We start from the raw sequence: 27,253 nt of genomic DNA, 5'->3' as shown, positions 1-27,253 counted from the left end.
TTTTGTCAGTTCTATGTCAGCAAAGATGGAAAAAATATAAACATTAAAAAGAAGAATTAGTGTGTATATGTTTGCTTATACATATAATAAAATATATACATATAATATATTCCACATTTTATACCATATAAAAATTTCACATTTTATATATATTAAAAATATTCCCCATTATCCTGGTAATGTTAACAACAATGTTAAGGGCTATTTAGATGTAACAAAAAGATATTACCTTTTCCAAATACACTCTCACAACGTGCATCAAGATCATGGCAGTCTCCATCATAACAAATAAACTTGCTATTTTTGCATGGAAGTCCATTGAATAAAGTTATGTCAGGACCACACTCTGGTGAGCTTCCATTACAATTTTCAGCAATGTCACATTCAGGATGTGCTTTCGGCCTACATTCAACACCTGATTGTAAAATCTAAGAGAAATTAGAATATAAAAAATAAAGCATTACAAATAGGATTACTGTGTTTATTAATATTTACTTCAAAATTGTGTTAATCATTTTCACTTTAGTCTATCAATTAATGTATATTAATACTTTTTACACAAATTACTATGCTAATAATATAAAAATATAAATAGAATGTTTTTGACTAAAATAGGAGATAAGATATATGTACAAGAAAATGTAAAACACAAATCTGATGTGATGAAAGTCAAAGTTTTATTTGTATTCTCAATGTAAGAGAAGAACGTTTGCTTTAAGCTTAGGAAATTTATTTCTTTTGGGTGAAAATACTGTAATTTAGTCCATTTCTAAATGAAATATACTTTTTCAAGCCATAGTGTGTAAGTATGGAATACTTTAAAATTCTATGACAACTGTGAAACATGAATAACTGCAGAGGGAAACACAAGCATGATTAAAAACGCAGTTCAACTGTGAGAGTCTTTGGAGAGGAATGAACCCAACTATAACCTTTCTCTCACATCATGGAAGTATGTAGACTCTTTCACACACAAAATTGTGGAAATTTACAAAAAGAATCTTAAATAAAACATCTATCTCATAATTCTTAATTGATGACTTCCAGCTGACACTAAAAAGATTATAGAAGTAAGAATGCAATCAGATAATAACATCCTAAGAAAAGAATACATAAAACTGCATCAGTGCAGGACAGTCATGAAGATAGAATGCATTACAGATACTTCAACAGAGGTATTCTCCTATGAGAAACCTGTTAATAATATTTTAGAAGAGCTGAAAAGAAAAACAGAAAACAGGAGTCAATGTCTTCACCATAGAAACTAAAACATAATCTTTAAGTCAAATGATCTTTGAATAATAAGTTCAAAGTTTAAATGTTATGCTACATGCACCATGTGAAAAATGTTACTTCTAGTGAGCTTCATTCCTTATACATTCAAGGAAATCTGCTGTATCTTTCAATTACATATAGATACTTATTCACAACCCATAAAAATGTTTTTCTTTACAATAATATAAATATTGTATCGAGCAAATAAATAATTGTTCCATTCAGTGGAGGTCTTCTCTATTGAAGAATCCTATAATATCTCTAAATCAAGGTGTAAAAAACAACAGCATCAACTTACTGAAAATATTGGCATGTAGAACACCTAAGAAAAGTTAACAAAAATCAGAAATCCTATTCTGAGTTTATATCTTTCTCTTTATCTGAAAAATAACTGATTTACAGCTGTAGGTCTAAGTGTTGTAAAGTACCCTGCACATGATTTATTACATATCTGAAAAATGTTCATAAACTTAAATCTTACTTGACAGTCTCTGCAGCATGATCCTCTATAACATTGTGCTCCGTCTTTCAGCACACAAGTTCGAAAGTCACAGCAGCTTGCAGGTCCACATTGCTATGAATTAGTGAAAGGTACAAGTAAAAATACATCATGACAATAGTAAAATCTTTACAAGGAGTTATATTTTGATGGGCTTACTGTTTGAATTTGGAAAGGGATATGAATGCTGCTGATAGTTATAGGTTTTAACATCTCTAAACATTTAAAACACTAATGTAGGACTTATACTACCAGTCATAAGAGAGTAACTAGTAACCTACTTACCTTCCTCTGGACTATATTCTCTACTTAAAAGACATGGAGAATGTCAAAATGGATAAAAAGCAAGACCTTACTATATGCTGCCTTCAAAAATACATCATGTATGAAGACACACATAGACTGAAAATAAAGGCATGGAAAAATGTATTACATGCACATGGAAACACAAAAGAGCAGGAATAGCTATATTTGTATTAGATAAAATAGACTTCAAGTCAAAGACTGTAAAAAGAAACAAAGGTGGTCCCCATATAATACTAAAGTAGTCCATTTAGCAAGAGAATATAATAATTCTAAATATAGTGCACCCAACACTGGTGAATCCAAATATATAAAGCAAACATTAATCGACATAAAGAGAAAGAAAGAATACATTACAATAATACTTGGATAATTCAACACCTCACTCAGTAATGGAAAGATCACCCAAACCAAAAAGAAAAAAAAAAAAAAATCAACAGAGACATCAGAGTTAAACCACACTCTAGACCAAATGGACCTAACACAACATTTCATCAAACAGCTATAAAATGCATATTCTTTTCATTAGCAAGTGAAACATTCTTCAGAACAGACCATATGCTAAGCTAAAAAACACATCTCAACAAATTCAAAAAACAATTAAAATCATATGAAGTATCTTTTCTGACCACAATGGAATAAAATAGAAATCAATAACAAGAACTTAAAAAACTACACAAACACACAGAAATTAAACAACATGCTCCTGAATGATCAACAGTCAATGAAGAAATAAAGAATAAAAAAAATTGCTTGAAACAAATGAAATAGAAACACAGCATAACAAAACCTATGAGATACAGCAAAAGCAATACTAAGATGGTAGTTTATAAGAATAAATACCTACATCAAAAAAGGAGAAAATTCTCAAATCAGCAACCTAATGATGCACCTCAAGAAACTAGAAAGGCAAGAAGAAATCAAACTTAAAATTAGTGGAACGAAAGAAATAATACAGATCCAAGTAGAAATAAGTAAAAGAGACTATAAGCGCAAATTGAATAAAAAAACAAAACCCATCCATCTGCCGTCTTCAAGAGATCCATCTTATATTATATGTAACAAAACCAGTAGGCTCATAGTAAAGGGTTGGAGAAAGATCATGCAAATGGAAAACAAAAAAGAGCAGAAGTCACTATTTTTATATCAGATAACACAAACTTTGGACCAAAAACAGTAATAAAAGATAAATAATGACATCACATAATGAAAAAGAGTTCAACAAGAAGAATTAATGGTACCAAATACATATGCACTGAACACTGTAGAACTTAGATTCTAGCTATTTCTCAACCTACAAAAACACTTAATCACACAATAATAGTGGAGAACTTTAATACCCCACTGACAGTGCTAGACAGACCACCAAGACAAAAAACTAAAAAGGAAATTCTGAATGTAATTCAACACTTAACCAATTGGACCTAATACACATTTACAGAGTACCCCATATGTCAACAACAGAATATACATTTTTCTTACCCATGCGCGGAACATACTCTAAGATCAACCACATGCTCAACCATAAACCAAGTCTAAATAAATTTTTTTAAAATTGAAAGTATACCAACCATACACTCAAGCCACAGTGAAATAAAAATAGAAATCAATACCAAGAAGATATCTCAAAAACCATGGAAATTAAACAGCTTGCTCTTGAATGACTTCATGTTGCTGAAAGAGGCACCAAAGAGGATGGGAAAGAAAGTCTTGAATTGCCAACAGCAACCATCCCTCATCCCCCAGCAGCAGCTTCATGGTGCGGAGAATCTGTGATTCAGGGAAAAGAGCACAGTGATTGTGAGACTTTGCATTGAATTCAGTGTTGCCTTGACACAGTGTAAAGCAGAACCAGGCTATCCTCAGCTGACGCCCATCCATAGAGGGGGCATATAAACCAGCCCTAGCCAGAGGGGAACCATCCATCTGATCAGTCAGAGCTTGAGTTCCAGCAAGCCTCACCACCATGGGCTGGAGTACTCTGCTGCCCTAAGTGAACTTGAGGGGCAATCTGTGACACAAGGACTGCAATGACTAGACAAGTCCTAGTGGTGAGCTGGGCTCCAAGCCAGACTGCAGGGGCAAGTGACCTGTAGAGACACCAGCCAGGGAAGCTAAGAGAATGCTTGTGCCATCCTTCCCCCAGCCTCAGGCAGCAGAGTGCACAGCTCCAAAAAGACCCCGTCCTTCTGGTTGAGAGAAGGGAACCTGCTGCCTTGAATGTAAGGAGCCAGTCCAGGAAGGATTAATCACCTACTGATTAAACAGCCCTTGGGCCCTAAAGAATGAACAGTGATACCCAGGTAGTATGCTGTGGGCCTTGAGTAAAACTTAGTCATGCTGACTTCAGGTACAAGCTCTACCACAGTGGGGCAGAGCACCAAGAGGGCTCTTGGGTTCCCTGATTCCAAGCCTTTTCTCTTCCATAGCACTTCTGGACCTGCCCTGGGACAGAGGGGAGCCCACTGCCCTGAAGAGTGAGTCCCAGGTCTTGCACACCCACAACAAGCGGACTAAGGAGTCACTGGGCCTAAACTCAACATCAGAAGTGGTCTGGCATTACTCCCTGAAGGCCTGTGGTGGTAGAGGCCATAGGGTGAGGCTCCTCAGCCTATGGGAAAAAAAGGTAAGAGTGGGAAGGACTGTGTCAAGTGGTTGGAATACCAGATCAGCCACAGTAGAACGGAACACCAGGTATATTTCTAAGGTTTCTGACTCCAATCCCTGGCTCCAGGATGGCATCGCTGCACCTGCCCAGGGGCTGTGAGAACTTGCTCCCTAAAAGGGAGGACACAAGCCTTGCTGGCTTTGCCACCTGCTGATCGTGGAGCTCCAGGGCCTTGAGAGAACATAGGCAGTAGTCAGGTAGTGCTTTCAGCAAGCCTTGCATGAGACCCAGTGACCTGCTGACTTCAGGTCTGATCCAGCACAATCCAAGTGGTGATGGCCACAGGAATGTGTCTCTCCAACCCCAGCTCCAGACAGTCAGCACAGAAAGAAAGAGAGATTCCATTTATTTGGGAGAAAGTAAGAAAAGAAAACAAGTGTCTCTGCCTAGTAATCCAGAGAATTCTTCTGGATATTATCCAAGACCACCAAAACAGTACCTCTAAGAGTCTGCAAAAAACCACACCATTACTGAGGTTGGGGTGACCCCCTAATGCAAATATGGCCTAAATCAAAACACCTAAGTCCTTTCGAATACTCTGGAAAACCTTCCCAAGGAGGATGGCTACAAATAAGCCCAGATGGCAAAGACTATAATAAATACCTAACTCTTCAATGCCCAGAAACCAAAGAACATCCATAAGCATCAAGAAACTCTGACTTCACCAAATGAACTAAATAAGACATCAAGGACTAATCCTGGAGAAACAGAGATATGTGACCTTTCAGACAGAGAATTCAACATAGCTATTTTTAGGAAACTCAAAGAAATTCAAGATAACACAGAGAAGGAATTCAAAATTCTATCAGATAAATTTTAAACGTAAATTGAAATTATTTAAAAAATCAAGCAGAAATTCTGCAGTTGAAAGATGCAATTGGCATACTGAAGAATGCATCAGAGTCTCTTAATAGCAGAATTGACCAAGCAGAAGAAAGAATTAGTGAGCCTGAAGAAAGGCTATTTGAAAATCCACAGAGGCGGGGCGGAGCAAGATGGCCGAATAGGAACAGCTCCAGTCTCCAACTCCCAGTGCGAGCGACACAGAAGACAGGTGATTTCTGCATTTTCAATTGAGGTACTGGGTTCATCTCACTAGGGAGTGCCGGACAATCGGTGCTGGTCAGCTGCTGCAGCCCGACCAGCGAGAGCTGAAGCAGGGCGAGGCATCGCCTCACCTGGGAAGTGCAAGGGGAAAGCGAATCCCTTTTCCTAGCCAGGGGAACTGAGACACACAACACCTGGAAAATCCCGTAACTCCTACCCCAATACTGCGCTTTAAGCAAACAGGCGCACCTGGAGATAATATCCCACACCTGGCCAGGAGGGTCCCACGCCCATGGAGCCTCCCTCATTGCTAGCACAGCAGTCTGCGATATCACGGCAAGACAGCAGCCAGGCTGGGGGAGGGGCGCCCACTATTGCTGAGGCTTAAGTAGGTAAACAAAGCCGCTGGGAAGCTCGAATTGGGTGGAGCTCACAGCAGCTCAAGGAAACCTGCCTGTCTCTGTAGACTCCACCTCTGGGGACAGGGCACAGATAACAACAAAAGCAGTAGAAACCTCTGTAGACGCAAACGACTCTGTCTGACAGCTTTGAAGAGAGCAGTGGATCTCCCAACACGGAGGCTGAGATCTGAGAAGGGACAGACTCCCTGCTCAAGTGGGTCCCAGACCCCTGAGTAGCCTAACTGGGAGACATCCCCCACTAGGGGCAGTCTGACACCCCACACCTCACAGGGTGGAGTACACCCCTGAGAGGAAGCCTCCAAAGCAAGAATCAGACAGGTACACTCGCTGTTCAGAAATATTCTATTTTCTGCAGCCTCTGCTGCTGACACCCAGGCAAACAGGGTCTGGAGTGGACCTCAAGCAATCTCCAACAGACCTACAGCTGACTGGGGTCCTGACTGTCAGAAGGAAAACTATCAAACAGGAAGGACACCTACACCAAAACCCCATCAGTACGTCACCATCATCAAAGACCAGAGGCAGATAAAACCACAAAGATGGGGAAAAAGCAGGGCAGAAAAGCTGGAAATTCAAAAAATAAGAGCACATCTCCCCCGGCAAAGGAGCGCAGCTCATTGCCAGCAACGGATCAAAGCTTATCCTCAATGAAATACTAGCAAACAGAATCCAGCAGCACATCAAAAAGCTTGTCCACCATGATCAAGTGGGCTTCATCCCTGGGATGCAAGGCTGGTTCAACATTCACAAATCAATAAACATAATCCAGCATATAAACAGAACCAAAGACAAGAACCACATGATTATCTCAATAGATGCAGAAAAGGCTTTTGACAAAATTCAACAGCCCTTCATGCTAAAAACGCTCAATAAATTTGGTATTGATGGAACGTACCTCAAAATAATAAGAGCTATTTATGACTAACCCACAGCCAATATCATACTGAATGGGCAAAAACTGGAAAAATTCCCTTTGAAAACTGGAACAAGACAGGGATGCCCTCTCTCACCACTCCTATTCAAAATAGTGTTGGAAGTTCTGGCTAGGGCAATCAGGCAAGAGAAAGAAATCAAGGGTATTCAGTTAGGAAAAGAAGAAGTCAAATTGTCCCTGTTTGCAGATGACATGATTGTATATTTAGAAAACCCCATCGTCTCAGCCCAAAATCTCCTTAAGCTGATAAGCAATTTCAGCAAAGTCTCAGGATACAAAATTAATGTGCAAAAATCACAAGCATTCTTATACACCAGTAACAGACAAACAGAGAGCCAAATCATGAATGAACTTCCATTCACAATTGCTTCAAAGAGAATAAAATACCTAGGAATCCAACTTACAAGGGATGTAAAGGACCTCTTCAAGGAGAACTACAAACCACTGCTCAGTGAAATAAAAGAGGACACAAACAAATGGAAGAACATACCATGCTCATGGATAGGAAGAATCAATATCGTGAAAATGGCCATACTGCCCAAGGTTATTTATAGATTCAATGCCATTCCCATCAAGCTACCAATGAGTTTCTTCACAGAATTGGAAAAAACTGCTTTAAAGTTCATATGGAACCAAAAAAGAGCCCGCATCTCCAAGACAATCCTAAGTCAAAAGAACAAAGCTGGAGGCATCACACTACCTGACTTCAAACTATACTACAAGGCTACAGTAACCAAAACAGCATGGTACTGGTACCAAAACAGAGATATAGACCAATGGAACAGAACAGAACCCTCAGAAATAATACCACACATGTACAGCCATCTGATCTTTGACAAACCTGAGAGAAACAAGAAATGGGGAAAGGATTCCCTATTTAATAAATGGTGCTGGGAAAATTGGCTAGCCATAAGTAGAAAGCTGAAACTGGATCCTTTCCTTACTCCTTATACGAAAATTAATTCAAGATGGATTAGAGACTTAAATGTTAGACCTAATACCATAAAAATCCTAGAGGAAAACCTAGGTAGTACCATTCAGGACATAGGCATGGGCAAAGACTTCATGTCTAAAACACCAAAAGCAATGGCAGCAAAAGCCAAAATTGACAAATGGGATCTAATTAAACTAAAAAGCTTCTGCACAGCAAAAGAAACTACCATCAGAGTGAACAGGCAACCTACAGAATGGGAGAAAATTTTTGCAATCTACTCATCTGACAAAGGGCTAATATCCAGAACCTACAAAGAACTCAAACAAATTTACAAATTTACAAGAAAAAAACAAACAACCCCATCAAAAAGTGGGCAAAGGATATGAACAGACATTTCTCAAAAGAAGACATTCATACAGACAACAGACACATGAAAAAATGTTCAGCATCACTGGCCATCAGAGAAATGCAAATCAAAACCACAATGAGATACCATCTCACACCAGTTAGAATGGCAATCATTAAAAGGTCAGGAAACAACAGGTGCTGGAGAGGATGTGGAGAAATAGGAACACTTTTACACTGTTGGTGGGATTGTAAACTAGTTCAACCATTATGGAAAACAGTATGGCGATTCCTCAAGGATCTAGAACTAGAAGTACCATATGACCCAGCCATCCCATTACTGGGTATATACCCAAAGGATTATAAATCATGCTGCTATAAAGACACATGCACACGTATGTTCATTGCAGCACTATTCACAATAGCAAAGACTTGGAATCAACCCAAATGTCCATCAGTGACAGACTGGATTAAGGAAATGTGGCACATATACACCATGGAATACTATGCAGCCATAAAAAAGGATGAGTTTGTGTCCTTTGTAGGGCCATGGATGCAGCTGGAAACCATCATTCTTAGCAAACTATCACAAGAACAGAAAACCAAACACCGCATGTTCTCACTCATAGGTGGGAACTGAACAATGAGATCACTTGGACTCGGGAAGGGGGACATCACACACCGGGGCCTAATATGGGGAGGGGGGAGGGGGGAGGGATTGCATTGGGAGTTATACCTGATGTAAATGACGAGTTGATGGGTGCAGCACAGCAACATGGCACAAGTATACATATGTAACAAACGTGCACGTTATGCACATGTACCCTAGAACTTAAAGTATAATAATAATAATAAAAAAAAAAGAAAATCCACAGAGGTGACAAATAAAAAAAGAATAAAAAAGAATGAAGCATATCTACGAGATCTAAAAATAGCCTCAAAGGGGCCAGTCTAGGAGTTACTGGCCTTAAAGAGGAGGTAGATAAAGAGGTGCGGGTAGAAAGCTTTTTTCAAAAATATAATAACAGAACTACCCAAACCTAGAGAAAGATATCAATATCCAAGTACAAGAAGGTTATAGAACACTGAGCAGATTTAACCCAAAGAAAACTACCTCAAAGAGTTTAATAATCAAACCCCTAATGATCTAAGATAAAGGATCCTAAAAGCAGCAAGAGAAAAGGAACAAATAATATACAATGGAGATTCAATATGTCTGGCAGCAGACTTTTCTGCAGAAATCTTACAGGTCAGGAGAGAGAGGCATGACATATTTAAAAGTGCTGGAAAAAAAACTTTTGCCTTAAGATAGCATATCTGGCAAAAATATATATATATATTCTTTAAACATAATGGAGAAATAAAGACTTTCCCAGAGAAAGAAAAGCTGAGGGATTTCATCAACACCGGACCTGTCCTGCAAGAAATGCACAAGGAAACTATTTTATCAGAAAGCAAAGGATGTTAATGAGCATTAATAAATCATCTGAAGGTACAAAACTCACTGGTAAGAGTACCTACAAAGAAAAACACAGAATATTATGACACTTTAACTGGGGCGCATAAAAATACTCTTATTCTAAGCAGAAAGACTAGATGATGAACCAATCAAAATAATAACTACAACTTTTCACGACATAGTCAGTACAATATATATAAGTAGAAAAAACAAAAAGTTGAAAAGCAGGGGGAGGAATTAAAAACAGAATTTTGATTAGTCTTCTTGCTTGTTTGTGCAGTGTTAAATTGTTATCAGCTTAAAATAATGGGCTCTAAGATAGTATTTGCTAGTCTCATGCTAACCTCAAATCTAAAAACACATAACAGATACACAGAATATAAAAAGCAAGAAATTAAATCATATCACTAGAGGAAAATCACCTTTACTAAAACGAAGATGAAGGAAAGAGGAAAATGAAGGAAATGGGAAGGGAAGGAAAGGAAAGAGAAGAAAGGGGAAAGGAAAGGAAGAAGAAAGGCAAATAACAAAATGGCAGGAGAAAGTTATTATTTATCAATAATAACATGGAATATAAATCAACTAAACACTCCAATCAAAAATCAAAGAGTGGCTGAATGAATTTTAAAAACAAAAGAAATTAATGATCTGTTGCCTACAATAAATACACTTCACCTATAAAGACATACACAGACTGAAAATAAACAGATGGAAAGGGATCCTTTGCCAATGGAAACTAAACAAAGAGCAGGAGTAGCTAGACTTATCTCGGACAAAACACATTTCAAGACAAAAACTATAAGAGACAAAGAAGGTAATTATATAATGATAAAAGGCTCATTTCAGCAAGAGTATATAACAATTGTAAATATATATGCACCCAACACTGGAGCACCCAGATATATAAAGCAAATATTATTAGAGCTAAAGAGAGAGATAGACCCAATACAATAAGAGCTGGAGACTTTAACACCCCACTTTTAGCAGTCAGTAGACCTTCCAGACAGAAAATCAATAAAATCAATAAAGAAACATCAAACTTAATCTGCACTATAGATCAAATGGATCTAATAGATATTTATAGAACATTTCATCCAACAACTGAATAATACACATTCTTTTCTTCAGAACATGACTTGTTCTCAGGTATAGACAGATCATATGTCAGGTCACAAAAGAAATCTTGAAGCATTCAAAAAAATTAAATAATATCAAGCATCTTCTCTGACCACAATGGAATAAAACAAGAAAGCAATAACAAAAGGAATTTTGGAAACTATTACAAATACATGGAAATTAAACAATATGCTCCTGAATTAGCAGTGGGTCAATGAGGAGATTAAGAAGGAAATTTAAAAATTTCTTGAAACAAATGATAATGGAAATGCAACATACCAAAATCTATGAGATAGAGCAAAACAGTACTAAAAGGTATGTTGGCCGGGCGCGGTGGCTCAAGCCTGTAATCCCGGCACTTTGGGAGGCCGAGATGGGCGGATCACGAGGTCAGGAGATCGAGACCATCCTGGCTAACAAGGTGAAACCCCGTCTCTACTAAAAAATACAAAAAACTAGCCGAGCGAGGTGGCGAGCGTCTGTAGTCCCAGCTACTCGGGAGGCTGAGGCAGGAGAATGGCGGGAACCCGGGAGGCGGAGCTTGCAGTGAGCCGAGATCTGGCCACTGCACTCCAGCCTGGGCGACAGAGTGAGACTCCGTCTCAAAAAAAAAAAAAAAATAGAGAAAAAAATAAATAAATAAAAGGTATGTTTATAGCTCTATGCATTTATATCAAAAAAGAAGAAAAACATTTCTATATGGTAACAGTGAACAATCTGAAAATCAAGAAAGTAATCCCATTTACAATAACTATAAATAAAATAAAATGTCTAGGAATTAATTCAATCAAATAAGTGATAGATCTCTACAATGAAAACTATGAAACATTGATGCAAGAAATTGAGAACACCAAAAATGAAAAAATATTCCATGTTAATGGATTAGAAGAACCAAAATTGTTGAAATAGCCACACTACCCAAAGCAATCTACAAATTCAATGCAATCTCTATAAAAATACCAGTGACATTCCTCACAGAAATAGGAAAAAAATCCTAAAATTTACATGAAACCAAAAAAGACCCACAATAGCTAAAGCTATCCTGAGCAAAAAGAACAAAACTAGAGGAATCACATTACCTGATTTCAAATTATACTACAGAGGAATACTAACCAAAATGATATGGTACAGAAACATAGACCAGTGGAACAGAATAGAGAAGCCAGAAATAAATCCATTCATCTACAGTAAACTCATTTTTGACAAAAGTGTCCAGAACATACACTGGGGAAAGAACAGTCTCTTCAGTAAGTGATGCTGAGAAAACGGGATATCCATGTGCATGATAATGAAACTAGGCCCCTCTCTCTCTTACCATATAAAAAAATCAAATCAAAATGGATTAAAGACTTAAATCTAAGACCTCAAACTATGAATCTACTACAAGAAAACTTTGGAGAAACTCTCCAGGACATTGGACTAGACAAAGATTTCTTGAATAATACCCCACAAGCACACAAAACCAAACCAAACATGGACAAATAGGATCACATCAAGTTAAGAGTCTTCTGCATAGCAAAGAAAGCAGTCAACAAAGTGAAGAGACAACCCACAGAATGGGAGAAAATATTTGCAAACTACTCATCTGACAAGGGATAATACCCATCTGGATAATATCCAGAACATATAAGGAGCTCAAACAACTCTACAGGAAAAAATCTAATAATCGGATTAAAGGTGGGCAAAAGATCTGAATAGACATTTCTCCAAAGAAGACATACAAATGGCAAACAAATATATGAAAAGGGGTTGAACATCAATGAGCATCAGAGAATTGCAAATCAAAACTACCATGAGATATCATCTCATCCCATTTAAAATGGCTTTTATCCAAAAGGTAGGCAATAACAAATGTTGGTGAAGATGTGGAGAAAAGGGGATCCTTGTACACTGTTGGTGGGAGTGTAAATTAGTACAACCACTATGTGGAACAGTTTGGAGGTTCCTCAAAAAACTAAAAATAGAGCTATCATATGATCCAGCAATCCTACTCCTAGGTATATACCCAAAAGAAAGGAAATCAGTATGTCGAAGAGATATTTGCATGCCCATATTTATTGCAGCACTATTCTCAATAGCTAAGATTTGGAAGCAACGTAAGTGTCTATCTACAGATGAATGGATAAAGGAAATGTGGTACATATACACAATGGAGTACTATTCAGCCATAAAAAAGAATGAGATTCAGTCATATGCAACAATATGGATGGAACTGGAGGTCATTATATTAAGTGAAATAAGCCAGGTGGAGAAAGACAAACACTGCATGTTCCCACTTATTTGTGGAAGCTAAAAGTTAATGCAAATTTAAACCACTACAAAACAACTGGAATAGCTAAAATTTAAGAAGTGGATAATAACAAATTCTAGTTCAGATACGAAGGAACTCAAAGTTTCATATGCTGCTGACAGGAGTGTAAAAAGATATGACCATTTTGGAAAATATTTTGGCAATTTCTTATACACATACATGTATCATATGACCTAGCAGTTGTACTTGTACAAATTAAGAATAATGGACCAATAGTTTAACAACTTAAATGTCCATTAGCAGGTGAATGTTTAAAACAGATTATGGTATATCTATACAATTAAATATTACTCAAAATTAAAAGGGAGAAACTATTGTGATATGAAATAAATGGATGAATCTCAAAAACACTATATTGAAAGGAAAAAGCCAGACACAAACAATATGTGCTATGTCCTTTCATTTATATGACTTTCTAGACCAGGCAAAGGTAACAGAATCAGAAATTGTCTGGAGACAAGTGGAGGTAGAAATGACTGCAAATATGAATAAGCTTTTGGGGATTATGAAAAAATATATTTTAATTATACCAAAGGTTATATACATTTGTTGAAACTCATCAACCTGTACACTTAAAATGGGTGCATTTTACTGTATGTGGATTATACCACAATGAAATTGATTTTTAAAAAAAAAAAAAAATCAAGAACCAGGTGTGGTAGCTCATGCCTGCAATCCCAGCACTTCGGAATGCCTGAGGCAGGTGGATTACCTGAGGTCAGGAGTTTGAGACCAGCCTGACCAATATGATGAAACCCTGTCTCTACTGAAAATACAAAATTAGCCAGGCATGGTGGCAGGTGCCTGTAATCCCAGCGACTTGGCAGGCTGAGGCAGGAGAATCGCTTGAACCCGGGAGGCAGAGGTTGAAGCGAGCCGACATTGCACCATTGCACTCCAGCCTGGGCAACAAGAGCAAAACTCCATCTCAAAAAATAAATTAATTAAAATAAAATAAAAAATAAAGAAAGGACTTGTTCTTACTAAATTGTTAAACATAATACAAAAACATAGTAATTAAAATAATGTGATATGGTACAAGTAATTCAGACCTATGGATGGAACAAATCCTAATAAATTTTTGTCTGCCTTGTAACCAAGGAAATTTATAACATTTGCAGTACTGCTACAAATATTGAATTATATAAAAGCATTAAACCCTAGGCCTTTTGAATTCATTATATTTTCAGAGTTTCCCTATCAAGTGAATAACCAAAATATCTAGTGTTCATATTACAATATTGATACAGATTCCTGTACTAACTACTGATTCCATTGTGAAGTAAAACCCTAAAGGACACATTGGGCTGCTTAATCAATCTTCATTAAAACATCTGTAAAATGTCCAAAGGTTAAGCAGAGATTTGTAAAGAACTCTATGTAGTCTGAAACTCAAAAGTTTATTCTAGACTCTTCTCTTTCCCATTACCAATAATTTTGTGCAGTACATTTTAAACCTGTTCAAAATTCTTCAACCTACAAAACCTAGACAGTATTTTATTGTATTTCAACCCAGCTTCACTTACTGTCAACATTCTGCATGGTACTCATTTGAGATACATGACATTTATGAAAAAGATAAACTAAAAATAAATTCATTAATCAATTTTCCTAGTTATCATACTTACAGCTTCAGTACCACAATCACACATTTCACTTCCCTCCAATCTGCCATTGCCACAGACTGGTTTTGGAGATTTTCCTTGCATTTGTGGCTTATTCTGAAGACATTTGGCACCCACATTTGAAATGAAATTTTGAAAGCTCCTCAAACTGCAACTGCTAAAAGTCTTCACACCATTGGATTGCCTAAAGATGAATCCATATAATGTCATTGGCAATATACTTCTGAAAACACATTTCTATATGATATAAATTAATTTCAAAATGTTAAATTCAATTGACTATTACAAATGTTTATAGTAAGTGCTTAGAGGCCAAAATCATAGTTGAGGACGTCATGTGATTTTATTCACTGGAATACATGTTCTTATTAAAACAAAGCTAAGTACAGTTCAGCAGCAAAACACACACACACAGTAATCCAATTTTAAAATAGGCAAAGGATTTGAACAGATATTATTCCAAATAAAAATTAGCACCCAGACTTGGACAGACATCACTTCAAATAAAAATTAACACCCAATTAACAACAAAATTTTATTAAACAAATGATAATGTGCTTAGTCCTGAACTTCTTCAAATAGCTCAGAAAAAAATTGTATATTTATCAAAATTATATATTATTATGCCCATATACCAATAATAAAGAGAATTCATTGAACAGTTCCATAGGAAGTCCATTTTTACTTTATTTGTATATAGTAAACATCTGTAATGCAAGGAAGAAACTGAGATTTATTGAGTATCTGTTATGTGCCAGATTTCATTACAGATTTGCCTGTGCACATTACCTTGAAAGTGAGGATTTAAGAGATGAGATGTGGAAGAGAAGGCAGAGCAAGATCATGGAATAGAACCCTCCGGTGATCATCCCTCCATAGGGACACTGAAGTGAACAATTATCCATGCAAGAAAATACCTTCACAAGAGCTAAAAGAATGAGGTAAAAGATCACAGTAACTGGTTGGCATAATAACAAGAAAAGACACATTGAAGAGGGTAGGAATGACAGTTTTGCATTGCCTACACCATCCCTTCCCCAATCTGAAGCAGTGCACATAGAGAGTGAATTTGTCTTTTAGGAGAGGGAGAAAGAAGTGTGCATGGGACTTTGCCTGAGAAACATGTACCAGCCCCACTACCATAAAACAAAGCAACAGCTGAACCCCGTGATCCCTGATTCCAGCTGGTGCCCACAGACTTCTAGACCTGCCCCAGCTCAGAAGGCAATTCGCCACCCCAGCGGGATGGAGCCAAGCCTTGGCCAGCTTCACCACTGGCTGACGAAGGAAGCTTTAGGCCATGAATAAATATCAGCAGCAATCAGGTAATAGTGACTGTGGGTGTTAGGTGAGCAAACCCTAACCATTACTGTGCTGGTCTATGAGACCATGGGATTCAGGTGTGAGCCAGTAAGCTGCCAGTTGCAGTGGCCATGAAAGTGCACACACACCTCTCCTGCAACTTCAGACAGTGCAGTGTAGACAGCGACTCCTTCTGCTAGGGGAAGAAAAAGGAAGTGAGCAAGAGACTTCGGGCTTGGAAACCCACAGGACTGTCTCTGATATTTCCCAAGTCCATCAGGGTTGGATACATAGGAATCTTCAAGAGAGCCACAGCATAATTGAGCTTAAGGTGCTATCTAGTGCTGAAATGGCAGCAGTGACCACAGTCTTAACTCATCAGCCAGTACTCTTGGAATTTCCATAAAGTCCTCTGAAGAAGGACCAGTACAAACAAGGCCAGACTGTGAAGACTAGAAAAAATACTTAATTCTTTAATGCCCAGATATAGCCATAAGCATTAATAACATTCAGGAAAATATGATCCCATCAAGTATAATAAATAAGGCACCAGTAACCAAACCTGGAGAAAGATGTGTGAACTCTTACACAGAAAATGCAAAATAGATGTTTTGAGGAAGCTCAAATAACATCAAGAAAACACAGAGAAACAATTCAGAAAATTATCAGAGATACTTAACAAAGAGATTGAAATAATTTTAAAAATCAAGCAGAATTCCTGGAGCAATAACAGATAAACTGAAAAATGTATTAGAGGGTCTGAAAAGCAGAGGTGATCAAACAAAAGGAAGAATTCATGAGCTCAAACACAGGCTATTTGAAAATACATCACGAAGAAAAAAGAAAAAAGGAATTTAAAAGAACAAAGAACACTTATTGGATCAATGAGATAGCATCAAAAAGAAAATGTAAGAGTCATTGACCTTCAAAGGGAGTAGAGGAAGAGAAAGGGGGTAGAAAGGTTATTCAAATAAATAATAATGGAAAATTGTCCAAACCTAAATATAAATATCCAGTTATAAGAAGGTCAAAGATCACCAAGAAGAGTCAACCCAAATAAAACTACCTCAAGGCATAAATATAATAATCAAACTCTCATAGGTCAAGGACAAGAGAGACTCCTAAAAGCAGTAAGAGAAAAGAAGAAAATAACATATGAAGGAGTGTCAATACATCTGGCAGCAGAATTCTCTATGGAAACCTTAAAGACCAGGAAGGAGTGGAATGACATATTCCAAGTCCTGAAGGAAAAAACTTTCAACCAAGAATATTGTACCCAGGAAAACTATCCTTAAAAATGAAGGAGTGATTCAAAACTCTTAGACCAACAAAAGTGGAGGGAATTCATCACCACCAAACCATAAGAAATGCTAAAAGAAGTTTTTCAATCTGACAGAAAAGGATGCTAATGTGCAACAAGAAAACATGTGAAGGTATAAAAGTAAACAAATTTGGAACACTCTAACACTGTAACTATGGGGTGTAAAACTTTCATATCTTTGGTATAAAGATTAAAAGCCAAAGATATTGAAAAACAATAACAATTTTTAAGAGATAGGTAATATAAAAATATGTAAATTTAGAGATCAAAAACTCAAAATTGGGGAGAAGGGAGTTAAAGGGTAGAGTTTTTAGGTTGTGTTTGTTTCATTCTTTGTGATCAAAAAATGGGTATTATCAAAAAGACAAAAAAATTACACACTATAAAAGATGGGGATAAAGGCAATATCTTGAACATTCTTAGCAAAAATGTAAATTACACAACCATTATGAAAAACAATATGAACCTTCCTCAAAAACCTAAAAATAGGACTACTATATGATCCAGCAATCCACTACTGGGTTTATAGCTATAAAAAATAAATCAGAATAGCACAGAGATATCTGCACTCCCATGTTTATTGCAGCACTATTCACAATAGCCAATACATGAAATTAATATAAATGCCCATCTACAGATAAACTAATTTTTAAAATGTGGTATATATGTAAATGGAATATTATTCCACCATAAAAAGGAATGGAATCCTATCATTTCTGACAACATAAATGGAGCAGGAGGACATTCTGTTAAGTGAAATAAGCCAGACCGCAGAAACAAACACCACATGATTACACTCATGTGTGAAATTTTTAAAAAGTTGATTTCATAGAAATAGAGAGTACAATAGTGGTTACCAGAGGCTGGTGAGGGGAAGAGAGAGAGGAAGACTGGGAGAGGTTGGTTAATGTGTACAAAGTTAGCTAAACAGGAAGAGTAAGTGCGGGTATTTTATTACACAGTAGGGTGACTATATCAAATGACAATGTAGGCATATTTCAAGATAGCTAGAAGAGCAGATTTTGAATGTTATTGCCACACTGAAATGATAAATGTTTAAAGTGATGGATATCGGAATTACCCTAATTTCATCATTATACAATATATGCAAATGTTGGAACATTACACTGTGCCCCCATATACACGTAAAAATTTTGGTCAATTATAAATTTTTTAAATGTATGAATAAGAAAGACACAAGTTGTCACTTTTAAAAACTATATATAAATTAAATTATCAAAATGATATATCAGGAATAGGAGGGGGCTTCAAAATGGCTGACTAAGGGAGACTGGCACTTTTCTCATGCACAAAAAAGACCAAAAGAACAAGCAGATAACCAGACATTAAATAGAGGTTCTAAGAGAGAACACTGGAATTCATTGGAAAAGTGACAAAAAAGACTTCTGAGGCATAGAAAGAGAGAGGAGCAAAGAAGCCAGCCTGGCCATAATAAGTTCAAATCCAGAAGCAACTCCTCATCGCAAGAGAAGGTAAACAAGATGCCCAGCCACCCACATTCCCATTGTGGACGGCTGCAGTCCTAGTGATGGGACAGTCCCTCAGCCCACAAAGGCTCTGAGATTAGTGTAGGCAGGTGCCTGGAGTCCACAAGTTGGTATTGTTTCACAGAGGGTGTTTGTGCTGGGTCCCAAACACCCCATCCCCCACCCACCAAGACGCAAGCTGACACAGCACTACACCATTTTGAGAGCCCAGCCCCACCAAACCACCTGATTCAGGTTCGATCCTGAACTGAATCCCAACAGTTCCAGCATCTCCACATCCCTATCATCCCACTGACATACCCACACATCCACCCAGAGGGCTGCAGTGTCACAAAACAGGATTGACCCAGGAATGTAGTTGTGTCTCCAGCACTCTAGCTGATTCTGCATCTACAGCCCAGGAAATGAGTGGTGCAGTGCACCAAAAAGGCTACCTCAAGGATGAAGGGAACCAAACAAATTCTACCCAGAGCTTGAAAGTTTCCTGCCCAGGGCTGCTGCAACTGACGGCAAGCTAGAACCCTCCAATGTCAAGGTCACTGTGTATCTGCATCTACCTTCAGAGGGACTTGGGACTGGCCTGATAACATGCTGTTCTGGGGCCTGAGGACAAGCTTGCCCCACCTGCTGACTTCAGTGCCCATGCACGCCATCTGGAGACCTGAGAACAGGTCCATTCTACCAACTGCCACCACTGCTGGCACCTGAGCATGTCACCTGGATACATCTATAAATACATCTATAGGGAAAAGTATTTCCCCATTAAAGTCAATTCATAAAATTGTAAGAAGCAACTGATACACCAGATGTGCCGATATTAATGTAAAGACATAAAAAAGCATGAAAAAAGAAAGAAAAAATATACCTCTAAAGGAATACAAAAATTATGCAGTAACAGAGCCAAAACAAAAAGAAATCTATGAAATGTCTGAAAAATAATTCAAAATAATGATAATAAAGAAACTTAGTGAGACAAAACAGAGCACAGATAAATAATACAAAGAAATCAGGAAAACAATTCATAATTTCAATGAGAAATTTAACAAAGAGATAGATATCATAAGAAAGAACTAAACAGAGATCTTGAAATTGATTATTTCAATAAATAAAATTAAAAATACAAAAGAAAGTTTCCACAATAGACCAGATCAATCATAAGAAAGAATTTCTGAACTTGAAGATAGAGCTTTTTAAATAACCTGATCAGACAAATTATATACATATATGACAGAAAGCCTACATGACATATGAAACACCATACAGGAACCAAATATTCAAATTTTGGGACTAGAAGAAGAAGAGATGTAAAGGCACAGAAGACTTATGTAAGGAATAATAGCTGAAACTCTCCAAAGTTTTGCAAGACATATAGACGTCAAGATACAGGTAACAAAAGATCTCGAAATATATTCAACCAAAAAGGTCTTGTTCAAAGCACATATATAGTCAAACTATCAAAAGTAGAAAACAAACAGAGAATTCTAAAAACAGAAAGAGAAAAATGTCAAGTCACATATAAAGGAATACCCATGAGAATAACAGCAGATTTCTCAGCAGAAACCTTATAGGCCAGGAGAGAATGAAAGTACATATTGAAAGTACTGCAAGAAAACAACTATCAGCCAAGAATACTATATGCAAAGCTATCCTTCAAAAATGAAGGAGAAATAAAATGTCTTTTCCAGACAAGAAAAAAAAACGAGGAATTTGTCACCACTAGACTAGTCCTATAAGAAATGCTTAAGAGAATCCTAAACCAGGAAGTAAAAGGAGAATAGCTACCATCATGAAAACACATACAAGTATACAACTCACTGATGGAACAGATGAGAAGAGAAAAGGAGAAGAGAAAAAAATAATAAAATGTTAAATGTTCTCACGACCCAAATTATCTAATGTAAAGGTATATAATAAAAGAGGAAGAAAGGCTGAGAGCAGCGGCTCAAGCCTGTAATCCCAGCACTTTGGAATGCTGAGGTGGGTGGATCACCTGAGGTCAGGAGTTCGAGACCAGCATGGCCAACATGGTGAAACCCCATCTCCACTAAAAATACAAAAATTAGCCAGGCATGGTGGTGCACACCTTTAGTCCCAGCTACTTGGGGTGCTGAGGCAGGAGAATCATTTGAACTCAGGAGGTAGAGGTTTCAGTGAGCCAAGATCACACCACTTTACTCCAGCCTGAGTGACAAAGTGAGACCCTGCCTAAAAAAAAAAAGAAGAATGAAAGAAAGAATATATCAAACAATCACAAAACATTGACAAATGACAGGAGTAAGTCCTAATCTATCAATAATAATCTAAAATATAAATGGCTTAAATTCCTAAATTGAAAAATATAGATTGGCTGAAAGGATTTAAAAATATATATGCTGCCTACAAAACTTCACTTACATTGTAAAGACATGTAGATCAAAAGTGAAGGAAAAGGAAAAAAAAAAACATTCTGGGCAAACAGAAACCAAAAGCATGAAAGGGTAGCTACACTCACTATTTATGTCAGAAAAAAAATAGATTATAGGACAAAACACATAAAAAGAAAAAAGTCTCCAATGATAAAGAGAACAATTCAGCAAGAGTATATAAAAATTATAAATATATATGCACCAAACACTGGAACACCCAGATATATAAAACAAACATTATTAGAACTAAACAGAGAAATGGACCCCAATACAATAATAGTTGTTGACTTCAACACTCCACTTGAAGCACTGGACAGATCATCTAGACAGAAAATCAACAAAGACATCAGACAAGCAAATGCTGAGGGCATTAGTTACTATCAGATGTGCCTTACAAGAGCTCCTGAGAGAAGCACTAAATGTGGAAAGAAAAGACCATTACCAGCCACTACAAAAACACACTGAAATATACAGAGCAGTGACACTATAAAGCAACCACACAAAAAACAAGTCTGCAAAATAACCAGCTAACAACACGATGGTAGGATCAAATTCACACATATAAAAACTGACCTTTAATGTAAACAGGCTACATGTCCCAATTAAAAGACATGGAGTGATAAGCTAGAAAAAGAAATAAGACCCAATGATATGCTATCTTCAAGAAAACCGTCTCACATACAATGACATCCATAGGCTCAAAATAAAAGAATGGAGAAAAATCGACCAAGCAAATGGAGAACAGAAAAAAGCAGGTGTTGCAGTCCTAATTTCAGACAAAACAGACTTTGAACGGACAAAGATAAAAAAAGACAAAGAAGGGCATTACATAATGGTAAAGGTTAGAAATGACAAAGGGGATGTTACACTGACCCCACAGAAATTCTAATAACCATCACAGACTACCACAAACACCTCTAGGCACACAAGCTAGGAAATCTAGAAGAAATGAATAAATTCTGGAACACATACAATCTCCTAAGACTGAACTAGCAAGAAATTAACTACCTGAAAAGACCAATAACAAGTTCTGGAATTTAATCAATAATAAATAGCCAACTAACCGAAAGAGAAAACCCAAGACCAGATGGAGTCACAGCCAAATTCTACCAGATGGAAAAAGAAGACCTGCTACCATTCCTGCTGAAACTCCTTCTTTACATCATATACATAAATCAAGTCAAGATTGATTAAAGACTTAAATGTAAAGCCCAACATGTAAAAACCTTGGAAGACAACCTAGGCAATAATCATTCTGTACATAGGAACTGGCAAACATTTCATGATGAAGACTCCAAAATCGATTACAACAAAAATAAAAATTGACAAATGGAATCTGATTAAACTAAAGAGCTTCTACACAGCAAAAGAAACAATCAACAGAGTAAACAAACAGCTTACAGAACAGGAGAAAATATTTTCAAACTATGTATCTGACCAAGGTCTAATATCCAGTATCTATAAGGAACCTAAACAAATTTACAAGAAAAAAAACAAAAAACCCTATCAAAAAGTGGGAAAAGGACATGAATAGGCACTTTTTAAAAGAAGACATACATGCAGCCAACAAGCGTATGAAAAAAAAGCTCAATACCACTGATTATTCGAGAAATGCACATCAAAACTACAATGAGATACCATCTCATACCAATCCGAATGCTTATTAAAAAGTCAAAAAAAAAACAAATGCTGGTGAGGTTGTGGAGAAAAAGGAACACTTATACACTGTTGGTGGGAGTGTAAATTAGGTCAACCATTGTAGAAAACACTGGTGATTCCTCAAAAAGCTAAAAATAGAACTACCATTCAATCCTGCAATGTGATTACTAGGTATATACCCAAACGAATATAAATCGTTCTATCATAAAGACTCATGCACGTATAATGTTCATTGCAGCACTATTCACAACGGCAAAGACATGAAGTCAACCTAAATACTCATCATTGGTAGACCAGATAAAGACAATGCGGCACATACACACCATGGAATACTATGCAACCATAAAAAGAATGATATCATGTTTTTTGCAGGACAATGGATGGAGCTAGAGGACACTATCTTTAGCAAACTAACACAGGAAGAGAAAACTAAATACCACATATCTTGGAGCTAAAGGATGAGAACACATAGACACATACAGAGGAACAACAGACACTGAGTCCTACTTGAGGGTGGAAGGTGGGAGGAGGGAGAGGATCAGAAAAAAACAACTATTGGGTGCCAGGATTAGTACATGGGTGACAAAATAATCTGTACAACAAACCCCCATGACTCAAGTTTACCTTTATAACAAACCTGCACAGGTACAACTGAACCTAAAATTAAAGTTTAAACACACACACACACACACAAATAATCCCACTTAAAAGTGGGCAAAGGATTTGAATAGACATTTCTCAAAGGAAGACATACAAATTGCCAACCTGCTGTCTTTTCTGACATGAAAAAATATTCAGCATCAGTAATCACTGGAAATTTTTAAATCAAAACCACCATGAGATATGATCTCACCCCAGTTAGAATGGCTATTATCAAGCAACATACAAACTAACAAATACTGGCAATGATGTTGAGAAAAGGCAACTCATACGCTGTTAGTGGGAATGTAAATTCATACAGCCTTGATAGGAAGTATTGTGGAGGTTTCTCAAAACACTAGAACTAGAACTACAATACAAACCAGCAATCTTTGTACTTGGTATTTATCCAAAGTAAAGGAAATCAGTATATTAGAAAGATACCTGAACCTTCATGTTTATTGCAGCACTATTCACAATAGACAAAACATGGAATAAACCTAAGTGTGAATCAATGGATGAATGGGTAAAGAAAATGTGGTATACATCACAATGGAATACTATTCAGCCATAGAAAATAATGAGGTTTTTTCATTTGTAACAACATGAATGGAACAGGAGGTCATTAGGTTAAGTGGAAAAAGTCAGGCACAGAAAGACAAATATCACAATTCTCAATCATGTGCAGGACTTTAAAAGTTTAATTCATAAAGATATAGAGTAGGCACTTTGGGAGGCCGAGGCAGGTGGAACACGAGGTCAGGAGATCGAGACCATCCCAGCTAACATGGTGAAACCCCATCTCTACTAAAAATACAAAAACAAAATTAGCCGGGTGTGGTGGCAGGTGCCTATAGTCCTAGCTACTCGGGAGGCTGAGGCAGGAGAATCCCGTGCACCTGGGAGGTGGAGCTTGCAGTGAGCCAAGATTGCAACACTGCACTCCAGCCTGGGCAACAGAGTGAGACTCCATCTCAAAAAAAAAAAAAAAAAAGAGAGAGAGAGAGTAGAATGATACTTTCCAGAGACTGGGAAGAGTGGGTAGGGGAATGAAGAGAGGTTAGTTAATAAGTAGACACAGTTAGATAGAATAATTTCTAGTGTTCAATAGCAAAGTAGGGTAACTGTAATTAATGGTAACTTATTGTATATTTCAAAATAGCTAGAAGAGGAGATTTGATGTCTTCAACACAAAGAAATGATAAATGTTTGAGAGGATGGATATTCTAACTACCCTGATTTGATCATTACACAGGTATACAGATATGAAAATATCACATGTACCCAATAAATATGTATAATTATTATGTATCAGTAGAATTTTTTCAACAATAAAAATACATTTAGACATAGTTTTACCCAAAAAAAAGATATCATGGAAGGAGTGCTTAAGTATAAAAATGAATTTACTACAAATACATGTTACTAATATTTTCTTGCTACTTAGTTTAAGTGAATGCCAATATATTAAGTCTTCTATATGAAGGAAGTGTAGACTATAGAATGAAACAAGGCTTTGAAATTAGATAAACTTGTTGACTAATACCAACCCTATGACTTATGAGGACATAGTTAGGCAAAGTGATTAAATTATCTAAGTCTTAGTAGTTTCATCTGCATAATAGGGATAATGCCTGTCTACCTCATAGATAGGTGAGGCTGTGAGAATTAAGTATAATTAAATAAGTGAAGTATCTAATTCAATTATCTGACTTTTAATAGGTACCCAATAAATCACTGCTGGTAATACTGACACCTGCTAAAGCGTACCTATTAATTAACTGTGTATCAAGTAAAAGTAGATCACTTTGGCTACTTATACTCCAAGGCTTTTTAATAAACACATTAAATTGAAATATGTAGGGACGGAACAAGATGGCCGAATAGGAACAGCTCCAGTCTCCAGCTCCCAGCTCGAGCAACACAGAAGACAGGTGATTTCTGCATTTTCAACTGAGGTACCGGGTTCATCTCGCTAGGGATTGTGGGACAATCGGTGCTGGTCAGCTGCTGCAGCCCGACCAGCGAGAGCTGAAGCAGGGCGAGGCATCGCCTCACCTGGGAAGCACAAGGGGAAAGGGAATCCTTTTTCCTAACCAGGGGAACTGAGACACACAACACCTGGAAAATCGGGTAACTCCCACCCCAATACTGCGCTTTACCAAGGGTCTTAGCAAACGGGCACACCAGGAGACTATATCCCACACCTGGCCAGGAGGGTCCCATGCCCAGGGAGCCTCCCTCACTGCTAGCACAGCAGGCAGCAGCAAGGCTGGGGGAGTGGTGCCTGCCATTGCTGAGGCTTAAGTAGGTAAACAAAGCCGCTGGGAAGCTCAAACTGGGTGGAGCTCACAGCAGCTCAAGGAGGCCTGCCAGTCTCTGTAGACTCCACCTCTGGGGACAGGGCACAGCTAAACAACAAAAACAACAACAACAAAAGCAGCAGAAACCTCTGTAGACGCAAACGACTCTGTCTGACAGCTTTGAAGAGAGCAGTGGATCTCCCAATATGGAGGTTGAGATCTGAGAACAGACAGACTGCCTGCTCAAGTGGGTCCCTGACCCGTGAGTAGCCTAACTGGGAGACATGCCCCACTATACCCCACACATCACAGAGTGGAGTACACCCTTGAGAGGAAGCTTCCAAAGCAAGAATCAGACAGGTACACTCGTTGTTCAGCAATATTCTATCTTCTGCAGCCTCTGCTGCTGATACCCAGGCAAACAGGGTCTGGAGTGGACCTCAAGCAATCTCCAACAGACCTACAGCTGACTGGGGTCCTGACTGTCAGAAGGAAAACTATCAAACAGGAAGGACACCTACACCAAAACCCCATCAGTACGTCACCATCATCAAAGACCAGAGGCAGATAAAACCACAAAGATGGGGAAAAAGCAGGGCAGAAAAACGAAATTCAAAAAATAAGAGCGCATATCCCCCTGCAAAGGAACGCAGCTCATCACCAGCAACGGATCGAAGCTGGACGGAGACTGACTGACAAGATGAGAGAAGAAGGCTTCAGTATATCAAACTTCTCAGAGCTAAAGGAGGAATTACGTACCCAGCACAAAGAAACTAAAAATCGTGAAAAAAGAGTGGAAGAATTGATAACTAGAATAATTAATGCAGAGAAGGCCATAAAAGAACTGACAGAGATGAAAACCATGACACGAGAAATACATGACAAATGCACAAGCTTCAGTAACCAACTCGATCAACTGGAAGAAAGAGTATCAGCGAGTCAGTATCAACTGCATGAAATGAAGCGAGAAGAGAAACCAAAAGAAAAAAGAAGAAAAAGAAATGAACAAAGCCTGCAAGAAGTATGGGATTATGTGAAAAGACCAAATCTACGTCTGATTGGGGTGCCTGAAAGTGAGAGGGAAAATGGAACAAAGTTGGAAAACACTCTTCAGGATATCATCCAGGAGAACTTCCCCAACCTAGTAGGGCAGGGCAACACTCAAAATCAGTAAATAC

The 27,253-nt window shown here is 37.6% G+C and overlaps 1 protein-coding gene across 1 annotated transcript in view; it reads right to left on the bottom strand.

Annotated features, from left to right (window-relative positions):
• The window catches only part of ADAM32 (ADAM metallopeptidase domain 32), a 164,322-nt gene that overhangs the window by 41,948 nt on the left and 95,121 nt on the right, over positions 1–27,253 (bottom strand). The window contains 3 exon segments of the mRNA XM_077942768.1: positions 230–428; positions 1,757–1,849; positions 14,942–15,122. Of these exon segments, the coding sequence (XP_077798894.1) occupies positions 230–428; positions 1,757–1,849; positions 14,942–15,122 (473 nt within the window).

This window comes from Macaca mulatta, chromosome 8 (genome assembly GCF_049350105.2).
Source record: "Macaca mulatta isolate MMU2019108-1 chromosome 8, T2T-MMU8v2.0, whole genome shotgun sequence".
Lineage (NCBI taxonomy): Eukaryota > Metazoa > Chordata > Mammalia > Primates > Cercopithecidae > Macaca > Macaca mulatta.
This window is presented reverse-complemented; position numbering and strand designations above follow the sequence as displayed.